The sequence below is a fragment of the Saccostrea cucullata genome, unplaced genomic scaffold (assembly GCF_032062105.1).
Source record: "Saccostrea cucullata isolate Sc308-1 unplaced genomic scaffold, CSIRO_AGI_Scuc_v1 ctg1138, whole genome shotgun sequence".
Classification (NCBI taxonomy): domain Eukaryota; kingdom Metazoa; phylum Mollusca; class Bivalvia; order Ostreida; family Ostreidae; genus Saccostrea; species Saccostrea cuccullata.
Window position 1 is genome coordinate 60,544 of NW_026938083.1, and position 16,994 is coordinate 77,537.

The window sequence follows — 16,994 nt, forward strand, 5'->3', positions numbered from 1 at the left end:
CAAGATTGAGAGTTTTCATCCCTTGATGCATCATTTGTGCAACTTTGGTTTATATAAGCCTTATAGTTTCTTGGTGATAGACCTGCACCCATAACTTTTACAAGGTCTATTATCTGGAAAATGTATGTCGAATTCAGCATCTGAAGCAAGTCCATTAGTGTGCATCCTAAGATGTATCATCCATGCAAGTTTGTTCAACATAGAGCTCAAAGTTACTTGGAAATGAAACCTGTATAAAAAAACTAACCTTTTCACTAATCCAGAAAATGTAGGTCAGATTCAGCTTCTGAAGCCAGCCTAGTAGAATGCACCCTTAGATGTACCATCCATGCAAGTTTGGTCATTAAAGGGTTCATAGTACCTTGGAAATGAAACCTGCACCAAAAATTTTAACCTGTTCACTCAACCGGAAAATGTAGGTCAGATTCAGCATCCGAAGCAAGTCTTGTAATATGCATCCTAAGATGTACCATCCATGCAAGTTTGGTCATTATATGTCTCATAGTAACTTGGAAATGAAACCTGCACCAAAAACTTTAACCTGTTCACTCAACCGGAAAATGTAGGTCAGATTCAGCATCCGAAGCAAGTCTTGTAATATGCATCCTAAGATGTACCATCCATGCAAGTTTGGTCATTATATGTCTCATAGTAACTTGGAAATGAAACCTGCACCAAAAACTTTAACCTGTTCACTCAACCGGAAAATGTAGGTCAGATTCAGCATCCGAAGCAAGACTGGTAGTATGCATCCTAAGATGTACCAACCATGCAAGTTTGGTCATTATATGTCTCATAGAAACTTGGGAATGAAACCTGCACCAAAAACTTTAACCTGTTCACTCAACTGGCAAATGTAGGTCAGATTCAGCATCCGAAGCAAGTCTAGTAGAATGCATCCTAAGATGTACCATCCATGCAAGTTTGGTCATTATAGGGCTCATAGTATCTTCGAAATGAAACCTGCACCAAAAACTTTAACCTGTTCACTCAACCAGAAAATGTAGGTCAGATTCAGCATCCGAAGCAAGTCTGGTAGTATGCATCCTAAGATGTACCATCCATGTAAGTTTGGTCAACATAGGGCTTATAGTTACTCGGAAATGAGATCTACACCAAAAACTGCACCAAAAATGTTAACCTGCTCCAAAAACATTCACCTGATCATTCCTTTACTGAAATTGCAGCATCTGCAACTTTGACTGGTACAGTGAAACACACTAGAAACATCTTCCATGCATGTCTAATCAATATAGGACATAGAAGTACTTAAAAAGAAAACTGCTCCAAAAAACTTAACCTTAACCCGGGACGCCGACGCCGAGGGTATCACATAAGCTCCCCCCAACTTCGTTGAGGTGAGCTAAAAAGTATATATTGGGCCACAGCCGCTGGGCTGGAGCGCTGTTTCTTTATCACATCTTTCAAATTCTTTAGCTCTGACCACATCAAGTTTGTATATCACACTCAACCGACATCCAGCGAAATTCATCCCCAAAATTTCATCACATCGCTGATTACAAACTTACATATACTAGTACTTTGAAAATTATCCTTTTTTAGACACATATAAGCATTATCCCGTAGATTATGATTTTAAAAAAAATTACAATAATGTAACATAATATTGCAAACTTCTGATGAAGTTGTTTACCAGTTAATTCGAATCGCATTGTAGAAAAGGAAAACGGGGGGGGGGGGGGGGGGGGGGGGGGTAACAAACCCTTTCTAAAATCGCTAATATTATCTTTATTTCTTCGCAAACCGTTTCTTTCTTTTTTCATTTTTCATATGATATATCCCAGAATGAGGTCATATTCGTACCGAAGTTAGTACATTTCATTGCTAAAAATTCGGCTGGTGATTTTTAAATGCATCGTGTGAGTTGATCACTATCTTACATTGGATTATCACCTCAATCAGCACAGTTGATATCTTCATAATTACCGCATGTAATATTTGTCTCCATATTTTACATGATTACAGATTTTCAGTGTTAGAATAAATTATGAAATATTTATGAAAAAGCACAACAAATATTTCAAAAGAAATTTGATTTAATTTGTTTTAATAAAGACAATGAAAATGTTTTTAAAAATATTTATCATCAAAACTGTGACATACCATGTTACGTGGGTGCACAGAAACACTGACTTCAAAGACTCTGACATGTTCAATACCGCGATACGTATTGTGAAGACAGGGCTCTCAATTCTCTAAATCTGGGGCAGATATTCGGCCCTGTACCCAATGCAAAGGTACCTTTTTTCCCAAAAGAAAGGTGTAAATTTCCCAATTTCCATAGCAAAATATCAATTGAAAAAAAAAAGTCCATGAAACTTAATTCCAAAAAAAAAAAAACAAAAAAAAAAAACAAAACACACCTGTAAATGAAAGTGAAACAAACTAATTCTATGTATGACTATTAATTAGTTCGCGCCAAGTGCATTCGTAAACTGGTTCAGGAAACCAGGTTAGTGTTATTACAGAAATGTATAACTATGAGTGCAAAGTATCTTGTCATGAAAATCAGGCCAAAATAAAATTATAGTTTGTTTGGAATTGCCTCCCGTCTCATTGAAATGCCCCCTCCTGAAAAAAATTTATTGAGCAAAAGTATAGAAAGATTTTTTTTAATTTAAAGTGGGGGCCTACTCGTGGTAAACCGGAAGCCGCATTTAGCCGTTTTCAGTTTTAAAATTATGGTACATATAACATTAGCAAAAACGTAAACAACGTCTACAGAAATGTTGGCGGGGTGTATAAAGATGATTGGGGGTATTTTTGTGCAAGGATCGAGATTAATACAGTATGTAGCAGAAAATTGAATCGATTTAAAACACAAGCGCGAGGTCAAATGAAGGTGTAACCGTGAATTCTGTCGCTATTGCTCAGTGTCACTCTTAATAGAATATATGGAGAAAAAGCGACTCAAATCACTGGCTTCTGCGCATGCCCGGGGATTTTAGTCGCTTCAAATCAAAGCGGTGTTCCACTGATTTTAATTCCACGGTAATAGTATCTGAAGTCATAGATTCTTTTGTTTTCTTGTTTGTTTTAATCTTAAAAGAATTAAGGCAAGACAAATCAAATTTTAGAGCTTTTATTGGGTTTTTTTTTTTACTTTGTACAGAATTATTAAATGATCTTTTAAATTTCTATATCACAGAGAATACTAAGTAAATGGCTACACATTTAATCGGTACATTGATAGGGCTGTGTATTGAGCCAAAAATTTCGATACGATACGGTACAATGTTTTTTAAAGCGATATGCGATATATTGGATTCTGAAACAAGTCCATCAGAAAAGGCTTCTAAATCATTTTAATGCATACATTTCATAACAATTAAGTGTTTTATTACCCTTTGTAAAGTTCTTGTCTCATTGTCTTTAAAAATAACACTTCAATTAAAACTTTAGATGACAGTGAAATCAATATGTTCCAAAAAAATTCTCTTTGTATTTTGTAATAATTATAGAAACTGTTATTTCCTTAGAAATTATGTAATTATTGAAGGTTTTAATTCAAAAAAGTAAAAAAATAATCTTTGGTGATTGAAATTCCCATCTTTTAAACAGAATTTGAAGAAAAAATGTCTGTCCGATACGTATTGGAAGTTACTTTTCGATACGATATTTTTCTTGAATATCGATACGTATCGATATATCGATATATTGATACAGCCCTATACATTGAACAGATACTTGTATTTAAAAACGAAGAAAAAACATGCCACAGTCCCTCAGTCATTTCTTAATAGAGGTGAACCACGCCATGGGCGTTATCTCAGACAGGTGTCAAAAATTACCTGTATGTTAATAATTATGTCAATTTTGTAATAATCACTGTAAAGAAGATGAATATCATTTTTTACTTGAATGTCCTATTTATAAAACTTTAACATGTTTAAGGAAAAAATATATCAAACCATATTATTTCAGATCTCCAAATATGTACAAGCTTACTCAGTTACTCAGCTCTCATGATGTTAGGGTTTTAATTGGTTTAGGGAAATTTATTCTCCATGCAATGAAATTAAGAAATAATGAATAATATAATTCATATGTATACATACTAGTATATTATATACTATAGTGATTTTTCATGTAATAATGGAGAATTGGAAATATATTGTATATTTGTTACAAGAAATAATGAATAATATAATTCATATGTATACATGCATTATATACTATAGTAATTTTTCATGTAATAATGGAGAATTGGAAATATTTTATATCTGTTGGTGTATCAGTATGGGAGTCAGGCAGATGGACACTAGGGTTCCATCCCCTGCAGACTCTCGCCACTCGTTCATTATGTATTTTTGTTTATACATACTGATGAGCCGTATGGCTTAAAGTTATTGAATAAAGAATTATATAAACTAACAAACACAGCTCCCCATGGTCGATTGATACCAATTGAAGGTGTGAACAGAGGTGAACCGTGAAGTCTGGTAACAAACCTTAAATCTGTATTTAACCAAAATATAAGGTGAAAAAAAGTTCTCTGACCAGTTCTTATTTAACAGATAAATAACGAGAAACACATATAATTATGAACGAATAAATAATAAAAATTAATTTTGAATACACCACCAGTCAGGGTGGTTGGTCAAAGGACGGTGCTTAAAAAGTCTACTACAAGTAGAAATGTAAGATTACTTTAATTATTATTGAGAATATAAATCAGAATACTAATTATTATGAATAAATTATGAGCATTGGGAATTTAGATCGTTCACCAAAGTTACAATTACTGGATGCTACTCATACTAAGTGCATATACAGTAAAATTTGTCTAATCCGGACTCTGTGTACTCCGGATTTTTGTCCATTCCGTCTATAAATTTTAGTCCCATGCACTTCTTTAACTAATTCATTAGAAAAAATTCTGTGTAATCCGGATACTGTCTATTCTGTATTCCGAACGGCCATACTGGTCCCAACTGCTCATAATTAACGGTAATTATTTCCTCTAATCCGGCCACACCTGAGTTACTTCAAAGCAATTAACACCTTTTGTGGTGGATTCGATAAACTGTGTTTACATAAGCAGTGCCATGAAACGAACTCAGTGAAACGCGGCGGTGACACAGCCCAGTTGAAAAAAAATTACTAGTATATGATTGAATTACAATTAAAAAATTATAATTTTGTTTTAACTCGATCCTTTTACCACATTATAACAAAAAAAAAAAAATATGTACGCGATTTACAAATAAATATATAAATCGGGATCGAAAATCGGACACATTTCAAAATGGCGCCACAATACTGTGGGGGAAGACATAATTTTTTACATAAAAATTAAAAGTTCAATTTAATAATTAGCACATCGTAAATAATTGTGCATTACTCTTTTTACATTGAATGAGCTCTTTGACAAGTGAAACGTGATTCGCTTGATATATAGTAGGCCTATATTGCGCGTGCCTGTAAATTTTGATGTAGGTTACATTTCACCCGACTTTCAAACTTCGTGAAAAACAAGAAAATACAGTAAGTCATAAGAGACTATTTTATAATTTCTAGACTCCAAAATATTGATTGATTTCATCATTTAATTATATTTCATATCATGTATAATAATGAACTTGTAAAGTAACAACGAAATTTTCAAAGTAATGTTTTCCTGCATTTTTCCTGCACTCCGGATTCTGTCTAAACCGGCCAAATTTTATGGAACCGGCGGTAGCCGGTTTGGACAAATTATACTGTACATGTATTCATCATGTTTATCAGTAGTGAAAATACTTCACGCAGACTCAGGTCTGTCAACATAATTAAGAAGAATTAAATGCATACTGTTCTTTCTATTAAAGATGAAAGTAAACAGAATTATTGTACAGAAAAAATATTTCAAACTGACTATCAATGATTTCAGACAGTCTTCAAAATAGAGGTTACAAACTCTATCAGAACTGATTTATATGTCGTATATAAAACAATTATACAGTGAAAGACACTGGTTTCAGTTGAAATAAATAATTTGGGCATAAGTCAACAGTTATAGAGGAAAAAATTGGTGAAAATAATCATTTTGAATTAGTTATGAGCATCAGGGATAAGTGTCGCTCTTCAAAATGGCAGTTTCATATTTTCTCCCACCTGACTTATATATCGTCTATAAAACAGGTATACAGTAAAATTTGAAGCCGGTTTTAGTTGATATAGATGATTTAGGTATAAGTCAATAATTCGTAGAAAATAATTTCAGATGCAGTATATATTTGCCTAGGGGGTTATATTGATAGTATACGTTTATGATTGCATTGGTACAACTCCAATATTTCTTATGTCTATATACAGAAAATGTGGCAAATAATTTGCTTTTATGTCATTAAATAATACTTTTCCTTTATTGTTTTCATTTGTGCACAATTGATATGCTGTGCAGATGGGATTTTCCTACTTTCGTTTTTGACGGCAAATTTTCTACATACGAACGGCGGTACTCAGTTATAATTAAAAAAATCAACATAGGCTACTAATGATGTATATGAAATTTTAGACATAATTTTGATTGAAAGACATTAAATATCTTGCTTATAATCTTTTGTAAGTAGTAATAGGCATCTAGGAAAGTCGTATCATTAGTAGTGGACATGTCCCCTGTAATAGGCTGTATATATAATAATTTCAGAATTAAATTGAGAATAAAATTTTTAAAGGGTGTGTAAATTTTGATAAAATTGTTCTTCAAAAGAATATTTCACTTTATAGCTGATTTATGAATATCTTTGTGGACATAAAAGGCTTGAGCTATTGAACTGCGATGGGGGTACCTGTATGTTTTACCCCATATCTCGGTGAAAAGACAGATGACCAATACATTTATCATGCCTAAAAGATACTTCAAGCATCGGTTGCTATAAATAAAGACAAAAAAATCAGGGTAAACAAATTAATTATTCTAATAGAGAGCTTTATTTGAGTTTTGAGCTTTGTTACTTCATTAGTAAAATGAGATTAATTCTTCAATATTTTCTTAGTTTTAACCAGTAATGTGTACCATAGCCTGAAATTATTCATTATTATCCTTATCCTTGTGATTTATGTTCAAAAAAATTTATTTGCCATGTGCAATGACATAAAATGTAGACTGTCTTTATAACAGTCGGGATTTTGTTTTTGTTACAAGAGGGTGCATGAGTGTTTGACACCCTATCTCAATACAAATATAGATTATTCTATTTTTTGTGCTTTTGCAGGGATTTATCTAGCTATTTTGTTTTACTACCGTTTTATATGTAAAGGGGAAAAATGAGAGCCGCAGGCTCGATCTGAGCACCGGAGGCGCGAGTATTCTAGGGAGGTCCGGGGGCATGCCCCCCGGAAAATTTTTAAATAAATGGAGCAAAAGCCTGCATTCTTAGAGCTTCTGAGGGTCATTTGTAGACCTTTACAAAGGCCACAAAAACTTCACTTTTGAGACAATATATTAAATAACAGGGAAAAAAAATTTAAACTTGGTCAGTACTTTATTTAATTTTTTCTCTCAATATATTTCACAAATCAATTCCGTTTTTCATGTTTCACTACTAACATTGTATTTGTTGTTACTCCATTCTTCCGATTCATAGTGATTTAAGCTCCATCTTACTCATCTACACTTTTCTTAACTCTGCAATCGCATACGTAATTTTGACATCATGGACATGGCACGTTTACCGATTCAATATCAAATAGAAGCTTGAATAATCTACTCTCTCTTTTAAAAGCGTTTGAATGACTAGGATGGTGAATTAGGATATGCTGTTAAACTTCAATCGGACAAAAACGGAAAATCTCAGTACGATGTTTTAACTATTCTCTGTTTCATCGGAGAATTTTCTATCTGAAAAAGGGGAATTTTTCAACTTTTTCAAGAGGGGAAAGGTACCGTTTACCGGTAGTAAAAACAGCCCTGATAAATCCCTGTTTTGAAGTAGTTAAAGTATCTCTTAATGTAAATCAGGACAAAAATTGCACTGTTAACCAGTTATTTTTACGAGTAGGGACCTACCTTAATCAATTTTTTTGCCCATTACATGTATCACATCAGGGGTCTAGAATTATGCTTTCCCATTGCCCGGGGTGAGTAAAAATCTGTAAGGGGAAGTATACAATTGCGGGTCATGCTCACCCGCTCGGGAAAGTAAAAATTAAAGACAGTAGACACCAATGCTGTTGAGAGTTGTTCTTTTTCACGAGTTTTGATTGAAAATTGAATTAATTTACTTAGCCAGTAAGTTATGTGAAGCCGTATGAAGCGTTTCCCGTCAAATAAATTGTACATTATCACTACCGGAAATGCTTGCTTGCTGTTTAAATGAAAAACCTAACACGGTACTCTTTCGATTTCCCGGAATAAATACGAATGTGATTTGAGGGCTATATCCATGATGACTTTTGAAATTTAAATGATTAATGTCAGAATTTATGTAATAAATGTATCCACTGAAACAATAATTTTGACTAAAAAAATTAATAAAATTCAATACAGCATACAGGGTATTAATATATCTAAATCAAAAATACAATGCAATATAGCATATTAATATATATAGTATACTATATCAGAGACATAAATAGCATAAATATTTTAACTGGGGGAGAGGGGATTCACATATTTGAGCCATGGGAAAAATGTAAGCCTGGAAATAGATGTTTAAACATAAAAATCTTAAAATTTGTGATTGTTTAATGTTTTTGTTAGGCAAATGAATTTTTAAGGTGGGCAAGTGAAATTTTAATTTATTTTATCACTTGCCCTTGGGCAAGCGAGTTATAAAAAAATTCTAGACCCCTGCACATGCACCATACAAAACACTGAAATATAGTGTCAGATCTACCGTAATTTGCGGAATATAGGTCGATACTTTTTTCTCAGAACTGCTGGGGTTGCCCAATATACAGAATTCGACCTGTTTAAGGCTCGACTGTACGAAAAATGCCCCCGAATCAGTAAAATTTACTTCAATTTCAAAGCAAATTTGTGCAACTTTCGTAATTTTTTTGATTATTTTACGCAAAAAAATTAATGCTCCTGTAAACAATAAAGTATTTATTCTATAGCTTTCTTACAAAATAAATTCCATGAAATATTTGTTGATGTCAAAGGAAAAAAGAAACATTGCTTTATCTATAAATAATTTCTCAACATATTATCCATTAACATCATGCGGTAGCCATCTTGTGAAGTTAGGAAGTCGCGAATCGTGTACTAAGAGTAAAACCGCAACCATATCAAAATTTTAAATACGGATAATTTTTCACGATCACAACTGAACTTCAGTTACTGAAGTGTTTTTACCATTTATTAGTAGCAATAAATTGAAATAGTATATTAAATATTTTTTTTATTGTGACAGTCTTATATTTATTTAAATGTAAAATGAGTGAAATAAACTGTTGCCAGTCAAAGGTTGTTTGCGTGTTTTAGCAAATCCCTGGAGAAGAAAAATAAAAATGGCAGACATCGAAGTAATTGTCGTCCACCGGTAAATAATGTCTGAATAAAATATACTAGATCTAGGAATGTGTCCAAGTTGTTCTGAAATCGGAATTATTATTCTTTGATCTCAGGTATTTCCCAAATTATAGCTGTAAAATAATAACGTATTTATGTGCTATTTATGCCCCCAGTTTAACAACAGTGTGAAACTACGGAGGCATTGAACAGGCAAGTTGGAGAAAAACAAGTAGAAAACAATTCAAAGAAGTTATAACTACATTTACATAAAACTTTATTTAAATGCTGTGCTCATTAAAATACCAGTTTATTTTCTTGATACGTTCATGTCACGGAATTACCTCTGTAATTTTAGAGGTTTACCTGTTCTGATACGTTGTATCTGCGTAAGAATCTTTAGAAAATAGAGAAACAAAGCCTCGTCCTATATAGTAAGTTCGTCCTATCTAGGGATTTTTCAAAAAATAAGGCTAAAAATGAGCCTTTCGACCTATATACCCCATCGACCTGTAATCCAAAAATTAAGGTATGTTAAATTAGGTTTTTTTTGTTGATGGTAGATACTTTTTTTAAAAGTCAGAAAATATATATACTGTTTACTGAGATTTTTATCAAAAATTTAAAATTTATCTTCAATTAAAAAAAAATAATAATTTCCCTCCCTCCCTCCTGTGTCTGAAACCCTTCAGACGGCAATTCCAAACAAACAATTCTTTAAGGAAGGCCTCGACAAAAAACATCATTACCTGTTCGTGGGAGTTCGTTCGCGCAGAGTCCATTCACCCGAAATATTATTCGCCCAATATCTTGTTCACCCTATATGTGGTTCTCCCAGTACTTATATATAGTTGCAAACACTAAGTCATTCTAAAAACATTAGAATCAAATCAAAAATTAATTAAGAGTAAATAAACATTGCTCCTCATATCAGAATTTGAGAAAAAATATCCCAAGTTAGTAAAGGAAATAAATGACAAAAAATGATATATGTTATTTTTTTTTATTTCATATGAGTTTATATACCAATATAGTTAATTAGATGATTAACATCAATATTAATTAGGGGGATATATCCGTGTTATTTTTACAAATTAATGCGCTATGTTTTGAAAACAATTAAAGGACTGAGACGTTAATAGGTCCATTATAGAAGTGAACAGATAATGTTGAAGGTTTTACTTTTGAAGAATATCCCTTTGATCTCAAAAAATGATTTATAAGAAGACGGTCTGTCAGGTCTTTGATAGGTCATGTATTTAGTGTGACCATTTGTGACAATATGCATAATGTCTGACAGTCTGTTTTATTTCGATCGAATGTACCAAAAATTTGGAAAGAAATTCATTAGACTTTATTCTAAATTAAATTAGGGCTGGCACGATACAAATTTTTCTATATCGATACGCATCACGATATTTGAGCCATGATACGATATGTATCACGGTATCTTTAATTGCTTACAAAATCTTTTTTTTTGAATTGAAATAAACAAATTTCTTTGCAAATGAGAATAATTTATTCAAAATAGTTGTTAATATCTTGAAAAACAAAAATATTTTACTCCAGTTGTGTTAATTATTATTTACTTCACTTCTATATTTATATTTAACTTATTTATTTTATGTATTAAACCCCAAATATTAAATAAACAAAGAAAAACAGAAGTAAGATTTTTCTGGGGCAATATTTTGATATTTTTTCAAATGTATCGATATATATATATCGCCCTCGCATATATCACGATATATCAATATTTCGTCCCACCCCTACATTAAATGAGGGAGAACGGACCCTATGCGAACAAGTTTTAGGGCGAGCGGACTCTGGGCGAACGGGAAAACAGGCCAACGGGAAATCGGGCAAATGAACATGGAACCCGCTCACGCCAACAGTCCCACCCTTAACAAATAATTTTTGCTGTTCTTATTTTGAAATCATGATTGAAGCAAAATACCTCATCAAAATCTCCTCTGACAACATGAACATCACTTGCAAGGGTTTTCAAGTAGTCAAAAGTCTCTTTTGTGCATAGGTTTCCTGTGCATAATATATGCTGAATTTTTCCGGGTACAAGCAACTTCTTAAACTTGGCCGGAAGGCTGTTACAGCGATGAGGAATATGAAGATCACCAAGTACTAAGACCAGCTGAAAGAAATATACATGACATTTTCACAAATAACACTTGCTATATACACTATTTTGAAGGTTCAACTCAGTCTCATGTCTTGTGACACCCCCTTTTTCTTTCGTTTTGATCTTCGATAACATAACCCAAAATCTCGTCGAAAAAATAAATTGTGTCTGTTAAAAAGGTTTTCTTGTGTATTTTTAAACGCTAAATAATCATTTCAAAGAGAAAAAAAATATGCAATTTACATATATATTATGGAAAAAACCGTACCATCTTTACTGGATAACTTCGTCAATTCGGGGGAAGTCTAATTGCCGGAAAAGTCCTGCTAAGAGCTGGCGGTAAATCTAGAGTGTGACTAAAATGGGTACCGAAACCCGGGCCGGGCCGGGAATTTTGAAACTGAAAACCGGGATTTTGATAATTACGAAATAAATACTCATTCTTTCTTCATGGAATTTACAGACATAGTTTATAACTATAAGTTTTGCCTTCGCTGAGAATTTTAACTCAAAATGTTGTGTTTTTCAATTATTATCGCCGATTGTCCTTTTCCAGGTGACTAAAATGGGTAGCGAGCCCGGTTTACTAATTTCGGCGATTTTAAGCTTAATGCATTGAAAATGTATGTGATATTTGCATTTATTGGTTGTTTATTACTTCAAATAGCTAAATTATTCAATCATTATGAAATTAAATGTCGATTATAAGGGTTTTTGTCATTTTTTGTAAACCCGGGACAGGTAAAAACCGGACGCCTTTGCCCGGGACAAACTTAATAATTCCGGTTTGCCAGAGAAAGAATGTAGATTTTTTCAGTCCTTGACCGATACATCTTAGAAATAAATTGGAAAAAAATTAATAAAAATATTTCCACTCTTTCTACTTGCGAGACTCCCCAAACAGTAACGTCTCTTCGCTCATTCATTGGTGCTTATAAGGTCTTATCACGTGTTATCCAGGATACATCACAGCTCCTCGCACCACTCGATGACAATATAGTAGCTGGCCGTAATCCCAAGGACAGAATTGTGTGGACCGATGATCTGCTGTCAGCCTTCCATAGAGCACAAGAGGCTATAACTACACATAAATCTATAACCCTTCCACGCCCGAGTGATGAACTGTGGATTGTTACAGATCACCGGTAGTAAAAATATGGATAATGATTTAAATCAAGTGTGAACCGAGGCACTCCCTCAAACCCAAGATGGTGAGTGGCGCTCCTTTATCATGTTTACTCTTTTTATATCAAAACAGTAAATATGACATTTGTAAAACTTGCTAATTTCAGCGATTTTTTAATTTTTTTTATTTTTATTTTAATGAGGGTATTTAGACACACTAGAAAAACACATAATACACAAAATACTCCATCCTGAAACCAAGCGCCTCGCTCAATACGGATTTCATTTCACACCCTGTAAAATAACTGACAGTAACCCTGTGGGTATTCAATTAGGCAGGCCGTTGCAAACATTGATAAAAATCTTTCGTTTTTTATGTCTTGATGTGGAAATATAACGTTAAATACCTTTCTATTGCAAGTTTACGTGCACTAAATCTAATTCTACAAAATGATTAAAAAAAAACCGAGAGAATCGGGAGTCGGAAGTACTAGTTTTACCGTTGAGAAAAATAGAGAATTACAATGGCTGCCGACTGGCTGAATCCCAGCTTGTGCTTGAATGAAAGAGAGAAACAAACCGATGATAAAGAAGAGTTATTCGTGTTCGGATATGCATGTAAACTCTTTAAGGATGACAAGAGGGCATTATCTATCGACCAGGGATCTCATCTTATTCCTTGGATGGGCGACGAAAAACTACAAATAGACAGGTCGGTCTTCAATTCCTGGGAAAATTATCAAGGTTTCGATTTCACTCGCATTATCGCGTATTTATTGTGTAATCATAAAGCAGTTGCCTTTCAGATGATAGAGAATGTTTGAACAGGGTTAACATGTATGTATACCCCATCACTGCCCTAATCCGAGATTCCTCTGACTCTAACCCCTGCTTTTATATTGTGACTTGTGCAGGGGAGAGTCAGAGCGGACTCCATATTGAAAACTGGGAATCTGGCGAAACCACCTGGTATCGCTACTCTGCCTACCTTTTACAACTTTATTTCGCGGAGCTAACTCCCGAGACGCGAGAAATCAGTAAAACAATTATTCACCTACTTGTTAATCGTCATAAATATTATGCCTTCGCCGTTTAAACAACCCTATCACCGAAAAATGAAGCATCACTTGAATTTGGTCGCCTCCTCGACATTCGACTTCTTTGCGCATGACGTCACACACAAATACACAAACAAACTATCACGTGAAAATATCATGTTTGGTGTTTTAAACCTCATATTAGGATAAAAGTCGTTTTTGACAGTTGCTTTCCTTATCAATCAATAAATAAAACATCATTATGTTATTTTATATGTATTTTCACAACACTTTCATATTTTTCCGAAAGCCCCACACGTGGTTTGAGCACGTGTTACTTTCAAACTGACTGGAATTTTGTGTATTTGTGTGCTGACGTCATGCGCAAAGCAGTCGAATGGCGAGGAGGCGACCTAGTTCAAGTGATGCTTCATTTGTCGGTGATAGGGCTGTTTAAACGGTGGAAGCATCCTTTTAATGACAATTAACAAGTAGGAAAATAATTATTTTACTGATTTCTCGCGTCTCGGGAGTTAGCTCCGCGAAATAAAGTTGTAAAAGGTAGGCAGAGCAGCGATACCAGGTGGTTTCGTCAGATTCCCAGTTTTCAATATGGAGTCCGCTCTGACTCTCCCCCGCACAAGTCAAAATATAAAAGCGGGGGTTAGAGTCAGAGGAATCTCGGATTATCACTGCCCATGATTAAAGCGGTCCTACTAAACAGAGAACAATTGAGAACTCTAGAGAACCCTTGAGAACTTGAGGTTAATTGGCGAATTCTAAAACCTTTCATGCATTATTTTTACTGAATCAATCATATTCTATACATAAAGTCAATTAGAAAGTTATTTTATAGAAATCCCCCCCCCCCCCAACGTAACAAATTAGGCGGTGAAATATTTTATGACATCCCGATCCCAACTGAATTTCAAAAACGTTTTTTATCGAAATAATTTAACACTTAATTTTATTTTACAATTGTTTTTCACATTATTATGGCATCGAGCTCTAGAGCTGGAATGTCATATAGCTAGCTTCTGGATTGGGTTGCTCAAAACTCTGGTTAAGGTTAACCGCTGGTTAAATCTCGTATCCAGTGGTTAACTTTTAACCGTTGGTTAAATTCTGTTGCTCAAAATTTGTCCACTGGTTAACTTTGCTATCCAGTGGTTAAATATTGGCTAAAGTTAGCCACTCCACAGAGGTGGGTTAAGTCTCTTAACCAGTGGATAAATATGACTGAAAATTATTATTTGTTGTAAATTTTGGGGGATAACAAAAGAAACAAAGGCTTATAGATATTTTAATCAAGAATTTAATGTTGATGAATACTTAAAAAGACATATGCAGTAATTTAAAGTCAAGTTGGGCGACCATAATTTGATTTTTAGTTTTACGGATTTTTTTTCAAGAAAGGTCAAGTCGGAGGACGAAAAAAAAAAAAAAAAAAAAAAAAAGACAAAAATAATTCTAGCAACTACCTTTTTCACATATAAATATAGTCACACATTTCACTGTAGTATAAAACAAAACAATAAACAACTTAAAAGATATGTTTTTTTTTTACATTAATACACATTACTTGTATAAATGTTGTTATTTATAAAAATGACAACTTTTAATTCAAACATTGTTTAATATGAGTACCATGTAATATTTGAAATTACATGTATGTAAATTTAATTATGTTCTTCACTGTATAGTTTGCACATTCATTTGAATGTCATTTGAATAATATTCAGGGTAAATATCGAAGTTTAACTTGGCAATTAAACGATTTAATAATATTCTGCAGACGGTCTGAGTTTCCAGCTTTTAACTGATGGATGAATGGATTTTTCTCATTATAAGGAGCAAGACAACTGTTTCCTGGATTTAATAAAGATCTGAAATTGAAGGAATTGGAAGTACCTGTTAGCCAAACTTAAAACTTTAAACATTTTTAAAAATTACATGTGTAATCTATTGAGAATGAATTAGATGGATTCTTAGATCCTGCATTCTTTTTTTCACTCTTAGTACATATGATATCAAAGCATTATTGTAGTCCTGTTCCAATCTGCTAATATTATATTTTGAAATTCAGAAACTTTATTACCCTGTTTAGCTACATAAATTCAATTAAGTCTTCTACAGGTACTGTCAAGTTGCTCTGCAGTTTCATGGGCTTTTATATACTGGTGTTGATGTAGGATTTGCTAAGATACTGAATCTCATAATCCGCAGTTTCCCTCTGCAGACTCTTTATTAGTTACCATGTACTTGCTTTCATTTCCTCTTTAAATTAATAATAAAGTACTATAGTTTATGTCTTTCCTGATCACCGTATTATTTATGGAGGAATTGTTTTGTTTTAGGCGCATATAAACTTGTTTGCAGCAAAGTATCAAAAAAATTCATATCGCTATTTACCGTCCTTTTTTGCAAAATTTCCACATCTGGTATCTCTGTCTTTGATAAAAAAAAAAAACACTTTTTATGAGGATAATGAGCAATTAGAACTGCAATTACATTTGGTAGCACAGTTGACATCTTGATTATTACCTGTTATCAGTGGCAATAAGCAGATTAGCTACCGGTAAACACTGCATGACAGCCATTTTTGTTTTGACTTGTCGGTATTTTACAAATCGAAGAAGGTAAAAAATCCGGATTTTTTCGAAATCGGTAGAAACAGCAATAAAAAAAAATAAAGAGAGACATGCGATTGGGAGGTTTCAGAATTGGTAGACTCTCGATAAAACCAAAGTTGACAGCTCACCTTCTTCTACTATTCTGCACATGTGTTTTTTTACGTTTCTGACTGATTTGCTTTTGTAAAACACAGGTTTGACACGAGCGGATTGAAAAATTCCGATTTTATTTTTTTTTTGAAATGCAAATTTTTAGAGTCGGCGGATCCGTAAAACTAAAAATCAAATTATGGTCGCCTTGACATGGTTTTGTTGCAATATTAGGCAGGAATAACATCACAGTCAGGGATATGATAGGTTTTTATGTCTTCATCGTCAGCAGAAATGTTTTAAATGGGTTCTTTCAAGGATTAATCTGTTGGCATTACAAAGGATATTATCAGGCGGCCTTCCCTTGCTGAAAAATAAATAATTATTATAGGTATATTTTAAGTAAAAATTATAAATGAATAAAATTGTTGGTCATTTGCATATAGGTCTAATAATGGATAAAGATCAATTGTTCTTTGGTTACCATACATCAATATTTAAAATCAATTGAG

At 33.3% G+C, this 16,994-nt stretch overlaps 2 protein-coding genes and 1 long non-coding RNA gene across 3 annotated transcripts in view; 1 reads left to right on the forward strand and 2 right to left on the reverse strand.

Moving 5' to 3' along the window:
* Positions 1-11,940, reverse strand: part of LOC134249393 (vacuolar protein sorting-associated protein 29) — a 52,254-nt gene extending 40,314 nt beyond the window's left edge. The window contains exons 1-2 of the mRNA XM_062731758.1: positions 11,866-11,940; positions 11,418-11,609 (exon numbers count right to left, since the gene is read on the reverse strand). Coding sequence (XP_062587742.1) covers positions 11,418-11,609; positions 11,866-11,868 — 195 coding nt within the window. The 5' untranslated portion in view covers positions 11,869-11,940. The remainder of the gene's footprint in view (positions 1-11,417; positions 11,610-11,865) is intronic.
* A 1,257-nt stretch (positions 11,941-13,197) lies between these two features.
* Positions 13,198-16,994, forward strand: part of LOC134249398 (splicing factor, suppressor of white-apricot homolog) — a 43,157-nt gene continuing 39,360 nt past the window's right edge. The window contains exon 1 of the mRNA XM_062731761.1: positions 13,198-13,434. Within this exon, the coding sequence (XP_062587745.1) occupies positions 13,247-13,434 (188 nt within the window). The 5' untranslated portion in view covers positions 13,198-13,246. The remainder of the gene's footprint in view (positions 13,435-16,994) is intronic.
* Positions 16,697-16,994, reverse strand: part of LOC134249399 (uncharacterized) — a 36,454-nt gene continuing 36,156 nt past the window's right edge. Inside the window, exon 3 of the long non-coding RNA XR_009988267.1 lies at positions 16,697-16,849. This is a non-coding gene — a long non-coding RNA (uncharacterized LOC134249399). The remainder of the gene's footprint in view (positions 16,850-16,994) is intronic.